The sequence below is a fragment of the Lethenteron reissneri genome, chromosome 70 (assembly GCF_015708825.2).
Source record: "Lethenteron reissneri isolate LAM-NWPU_2019-01 chromosome 70, ASM1570882v1, whole genome shotgun sequence".
Taxonomy (NCBI): Eukaryota; Metazoa; Chordata; class Hyperoartia; order Petromyzontiformes; family Petromyzontidae; genus Lethenteron; species Lethenteron reissneri.
Genome location: NC_083848.1, coordinates 1,935,575 through 1,942,567, shown reverse-complemented (window position 1 = coordinate 1,942,567; position 6,993 = coordinate 1,935,575). Strand labels below are relative to the sequence as shown.

Here is a 6,993-nt window from a genome sequence, read left to right as displayed (position 1 = left end):
ATGATTGCAAGTTGTTGCGAGTCAGTGACTGCTTTAGTGTTAAAATATGGTGCTGTATTTTTAGGATAGTGTATTTCTAATATAATTTTATGTAGATATCCACATTTATTTAATATTTTTCTTCTGCAGTTTTTGTTGAAAATGCAAGATTTGATATCTCAAAAACCTGATGCGATGGACAAAAACTGATTCCAGATTTGGAATCAGCACCCCAAAATTACCTTAAAACCGTTGGAAGTGCTCAAGTGACGCCATCACATCTGCCCTTCTATTTAAGGAACAAAACGGGAGGATTTCCGAACAAATCTGGCTGTCGCCTGATGAAGCTGGTTGTGATTACTGGCGAAACGTCGTGCTCAGATTGTGAATGTTGTTGCTTGGCTCTCCAACACACCGGTGTGCTGTGCGTGATGCAATCCAGGTTAAAAACCACAGCACTACACTATACACTACACTATACACTACACTATACACTATACACTACACTATACACTACAACACTACACCATACACTACAACACTACACTATACACAACAATACTACACTATACACTACAACACTATACACTACAATACTACACTATACACTACAACACTATACACTACAATACTACACTATACACTACAACACTATACACTATACACTACAACACTACACTATACACTACAACACTACACTATACACTACAACACTACACTATACACTACACTATACACTACACTATACACTACACTATACACTACTATACACTACACTGTACACTACACTGTACACTACTATACACTACACTATACACTACACTATACACTACTATACACTACACTATTCACCACTAGGCAATACACTATACACTACTATACACTATACAATACACTACTATACACTACACTAAACACTACATTATATACTACACAACTCCTCTAACCATTCACCCCCTTTCCCACCCCGTCCACCCACCGACCCCGCCTCACAGAGGACCTGGGGACGAACGAAATCGAACACACGCGACAAACGCAGACGTACACGCGCTCGCGCAGAACAATGGTGGCACCAAACTCCACCTCCCTCCGTGAGCCCCTCAACGCGACCGCTTGGGATCCTGCCGGCCTGACCGCGTGGGAGTCTCCCTGGGCTCCCGTCTTCATGTCTAGCCCCTTCCGCGAGCCGCCCTCCCTCCGCCCGCTCTACGTCGCCCTCTTCGCCGTCACCTACGCCGCCATCGTCGCTGGCAACTCCCTCCTCGTGGCGGCCATCTTCCTCGACCGCCGCCTCCACAGGCCGATGTTCGTCCTCCTCGCCAACCTCGCCGCCTGCGACCTCCTGGGCAGCACGGCGACCCTGCCCGGCTACGCGCGCAACGTGGCTAGCGCCGACGGCGTGCCGCTGGGCACGTGCGTCGCTCAGATGTACGTGGCGCACATCTACGGCGCGCTCGCGGGCCTCTCCCTCGCCTCGATGGCCGTGGACCGCGCCCTCGCCGTCCGCCGACCCCTCCGCTACGCGTCCATCGTCACCAACGGGCGCGCCCTGGCCGCGTGCGCCGTCGTCGACGGCGTCGCCGCCGCCTTGATGCTCGGCTTCGTGGCGCTCGCCTCGCGCCTCCGGCTGTGCGGGGAGCGCCACGTCGCGATGCCGCACTGCGACCACTTCGCCCTCGTGCGGATGGCGTGCGACGCCGCCGGCGACGCGGCGGCCAACCGGGCCTACGACCTCGCCGTCAAGTCCACGCTGCTTGCCGGGGGCGCGGCCACGGTTCTGGCGTCGTACGCGCTCGTCGCGACGCTCCGTCTCGGCGGCGGCGGGGACGGGGACGGGGCGTCGCGGCGGAGCCGGGGAAAGGCTCTGCGCACGTGCGTCACCCACCTCATGGTGTTTCTCGTGCTGCAGGTGTCCGTCGTGCTGCTCATCGCGCAGAACCACATCCAGAGGTACTTGGTCGACTCCGTCTACCTGCCCGCCTACCTAGCCATCAACTTCCACGTGGTGCCGCCGCTCCTCAACCCCATCATCTACGGACTGAGGACCGTGGAGATACAGCACGGCGTCCGGAAGCTCTTCCGGAGGAAGGTGTTGCCCGCCTATCATTAAGGAGGGAGGGGGGGGGGCGACCCCCCCCTTGCCCTCACCCCACCCCCCTCCCAGAGGTCGCAACCGGGTACTCGATACCCGTACCCTACCCGATACCCGGCTACTCGTACTCAGCCGGGTACGGGTAGCCGTTTGCGACCCTGGTGCGGCCGGGTACGGGTAGGCCGTGAGTCACTGGTGAGTCACTGTTTGTCACTCATTTCGGGTAGGGTACGGGTACGGGTAGGGAACAGGTACCCGTACCCGGCTGGGTATGGGTACGGGTACCCATTTGCGACCCTGGTGCGGCCGGGTACGGGTAAGGAATCAAAAGCCGTTTGCGACCTCTGCCCCCTCCCCACTACCGCCCTCCCCCCCAACCCCGAATCAGAAATTGTATTTATACAATTTCTAAATGATGACGTCACCCTGATGCTGCTCTATTTAAGACCAGAAGCAACAGGAGAGCTTCACCATTCTTGCCCGATGAAGCTGATTGTAACTATCAGCGAAACGTCGTGCTACTCAAATTTTAAAATGCTGTTGATTCTCTCTTCAGCACACAGGTGGGCTAAAGAAGTGAATTGTTTTGTCCTTTGAAAAACGTGACACATTTTTTACTATTTGGCCGTGTCGGGTGGTGGAGGGTTATGACACATTTATAAATAACGCGATCTGACCCAAAACCTATATTATGAATAATATTGGTTGCGAAAGCCTGCCACGTGTTAAATTGTATTTATACTGCAGGAGGAATCCGATGAGCCACAAAGCTCTTCTGTCAGAGATGTTCGGGTAGGGGCACGGGGTAAGAACATTACAACAACAACAACAAACGCAGGTACACAGACACGATAGGAGTTCAAAGTACAAGGAAGGTCAACACAATCACCCGGACGCATACGTAGAGACAGTGAGTGTGTGGAGACGGTGCGGGTGCAGGAACAGTATGTGACCCTCTTCTTGGCTCTTTCGGTAAAGTCACGTAGAAGGGAAATAATAAAATAATACAAATATAACATAATAAAATACAATTCTCACGACGTTTCGGCCACAACGCAAGCAGCCGTCCTCAGGTGAAGAACAGGTCTGTCGAGAAGACAGCGTCTGAATGAAACACCCAGGCTTGGAGCGTATATTTAAGCTGGGTTGGAGGGGGAAGAGCGCCTTGACAAAAGAATTTGCATCTCAAGTGGAATTTAGCATATTTATGGGAAATGCAGATATGGGATTAGTACGTGACCCAGCGGTCAAGAGGGGTAACCACGGAAGCGTGACCATCTGGGAAGTTCGGCAAGGGGCTAGAGGTTTTGAGAAAGGGAGCGTGACTGGGGGCAGAGTTAGTGCCACGCTGAGAATAAAAAGGAGTGAGAGGCGAGGTTCGGGGCTGCCGTGGGATTGGGGTCGACTGTCTTCACGCTGATAATTGTTTTTTTACCCTTTTATCTGGCAACAAAACTGATACCTTTTATTAACAAGGAGTCATCTTCTTGTTTCTTTCGGTAAAGTCACGTAGAAGGGACTTTACCGAAAGAAACAAGAAGATGAATCCCTGCAGTCACGAAAGCTTTAAATCGAAATTTAACAAGGAGTCGTTGTTTGCAGTGACCACAATGCCTGCGGTCGAAATGCAAACAAAAAACAAACAACTCTGATAATGTATGCACTGTCCTTGAGATTGATTGGTCCACAGCCGAGACAGCTTTTCTTAGAGCCTAGTCTCACATGGTGTTGGACCAGATGACGCGAAAAGGCGTACAACTCAAAAACAGCGCACTATCAGAGTATTGAGAGCTCGGGGTGAAGCATTTACACTATGAGACATCTCCTTTACCAGTGGCAAAATATAGTAATAGGTTTTTACCCTTTCAACTGGTACAAAAACTGACACCTTTATACAAGGCATCATGTTTTCAATAACCACAACACAAGCAGTCAAAATGCAAACAAAAAGCAACAACTCTGATGATGATAATGATATGCACTGTCCTTGAAGTTGATTGGTCCACACCCGAGACAGCTTATCTTAGAGCCTCGTCTCACATGGTGTTGGACCAGATGACGCTGTCGATGACTTCGCGACGTCGCTGTCTTTGCATCGTCGCTGCTTGCGTGCCATCTCTGGTCCAAGTTATCTGCGCCGTTATCCCTGGCCCAAGTGATCCGTGCGTTATCCCTGTCCAAGTTCAAGTTATATGCGCGAAACGCCCTACATAATGAGTAAAGAAACCTCTACAGTACAAGTTGTCTGAGAGCCACTGCACACACACAACGCAACACTAAACCATCGGCCCCATCCTACCAGCGCAAAACCCCACCGAGGGTATTAACTTTTGGTACCCCTATCACTACCCCTATCGCTACCCCGACGACTATCACTACACCAACCAACCCCTATCACTACCCTGACCACTACCGCTATCACTACCCCTATCGCTACCCCTATCACTACCCCTATCACTAGTCCTATCGCTACCACTACCCAAACCCTATCACTACCTTTATCACTACCCCTATCACTACCCTGACCACTATCACTACACCAACCCCTATCATTACCCGGACCACTACCCCTATCACTACCCGTATCGCTACCCCTATCACTACCCCTATCACTACCCCTATCACTAGTCCTATCGCTATCCTTACCCCAACCCCTATCACTACGTTTATCACTACCCCTATCACTACCCCGACCACTATCACTACACCAACCCCTATCACTACCCGACCACTATCACTACACCAACCCCTATCACTACCCGGACCACTACCCCTATCACTACCCCTATCGCTACCCCTATCACTACCCCTATCACTACCCCTATCTCAACCACTATCACTACCCGGACCACTACCCCTATCACTACCCCTATCGCTACCCCTATCACTAGTCCTATCGCTACCCCTACCCCAACCCCTATCACTACCTTTATCACTACCCCTATCACTACCCCTACCACTACCCCTGTCACTACCCCTATCACTACCCCTACTGCTACCCCTATCGCTACCCCTATCACTACCCCTATCACTACCCCTATCACTACCCCTACCACTACCCCTATTACTACACCAACCCCTATCACTACCCCTATCACTACCCCTATCTCAACCACTATCACTACCCCTATCGCTACCCCTATCGCTACCCCTATCGCTACCCCTATCGCTACCCCTATCACTACCCCTATCACTACACCAACCCCTATCACTACCCCTATCACTACTCCTATCTCAACCACTATCACTACCCCTATCGCTACCCCTATCACTACCCCTTACACTACACCAACCCCTATCACTACCCCTATCACTACTCCTATCACTACTCCTATCTCAACCACTATCGCTACCCCTATCGCTACCCCTATCACTACGCCTATGATGATTGCGGTAATCCTCGTCGTCAATGAGACATCTTCATCAGCATCATCATCATTGCCAATACATCATCATCAATACATGCATTAATATCGTCTACATGATGACCGTTAACCCAAGACATCATCATCACTGTCAATATACAACATCATCAATAAATATACCAAACTCGTCGACATGATGACCATCAACCCAATACATCACCATCATCATTGTCAAGAGAACATCAACATCATCATCACGGATTTAATCAGAGGTACACCATCACCATCAGGATCAATATGGGACACGGCTATCATCGGCATAACGTGCATCGTCATCATCAGCTAGTAATAATTTGAACACGTAGGCTGTCGCGATGAATATCGTACATTAGGTTAGATCCTGTAAGTGTAAACGACACAGCCAATTAGTAAAAGGTTTATCATGTAAACAGAACGTGGCCAATTTGTTACTAGTACAGCACTAGCCGGTTGCTGTGTGTTGGAGAGTTAAACCCACTACAACATTTACAATTCGTTACTAGTACAGCACTAACCGGTAGCTGTGTGTTGGAGAGTTAAACCCACTACAACATTGACAATTCGTTACTAGTGTAATGCGGGCGTAAATGGGCGGGGCGGATATGACGATCCGAGAGGGAGGAGTCAGGGTCACGTGGGGGATAAGTTATAGCGGGGAGACAGGAAGCCATCTGGGTCAGTCGGGGGAGTGAAGGGTGGTGAACACGTTGGGTGGTCGCCGTGCCTCAGCCTGGTGGCTGAGGGGCTCATGACGGCGCCAGCCAGCGGGGTGGAAGAGAGAGTTGGGGATAGAGACAGAGAGTGGCGAGATAGCCACAGAGGCCACGCTGGGCTGAGGTTAGAGATGGCGAGATAGCCACAGAGGCCACGGAGGGCTGAGATAGGGGAGTGGCGAGATCGCCACACACGGTAAGACTCGGCACCGCCGGCCAGCGGTGACCGAGCACGGAGGAACAGGGAGCAGCGGTGGAGCTGCTGTGAGAGCAGCCGGAGGGCTGCACCAAGAGCCTGCAGCGGAGCTGCAGGAGCGCGGAAGGCTACGGGAGCGAAGGCAGATGTGGGGCTGCCAGGGAGAGAGTCTCAGGAGGAGTGCCGTGAGGGAAAGAGAACGCGAACCCAAATAAAGGACACGGAGTCAGAGAGAAGCGTCCGAGTCTTTTATTACACTAGTACAGCACTAACCGGTTGTGTTGGAGAGTTAAACCCACTACAACATTTACAATTCGTTACTAGTACAGCACTAACCGGTTGCTGTGTGTTGGAGAGTTAAACCCACTACAACATTTACAATTCGTTACTAGTACAGCACTAACTGGTTGCTCTGTGTTGGAGAGTTAAACCCACTACTACATTGACAATTCGTTACTAGTACAGCATTAACCGGTTGTGTTGGAGAGTTAAACCCACTACGACATTTACAATTCGTTACTAGTACAGCACTAACCGGTTGCTGTGTGTTGGAGAGTTAAACCCACTACGACATTTACAATTCGTTACTAGTACAGCACTAACCGGTTG

General features: G+C 50.8%; 1 protein-coding gene across 1 annotated transcript; it reads left to right on the top strand.

The window, feature by feature from the left end:
• The first annotated feature begins 1,042 nt into the window (after nucleotides 1-1,042).
• Nucleotides 1,043-2,089, top strand: LOC133360995 (olfactory receptor 1M1-like). The gene has a single exon (XM_061579878.1). It carries the CDS (start codon nucleotides 1,043-1,045, stop codon nucleotides 2,087-2,089), a length of 1,047 nt encoding a protein of 348 aa, XP_061435862.1.
• Nucleotides 2,090-6,993: the final 4,904 nt, after the last annotated feature.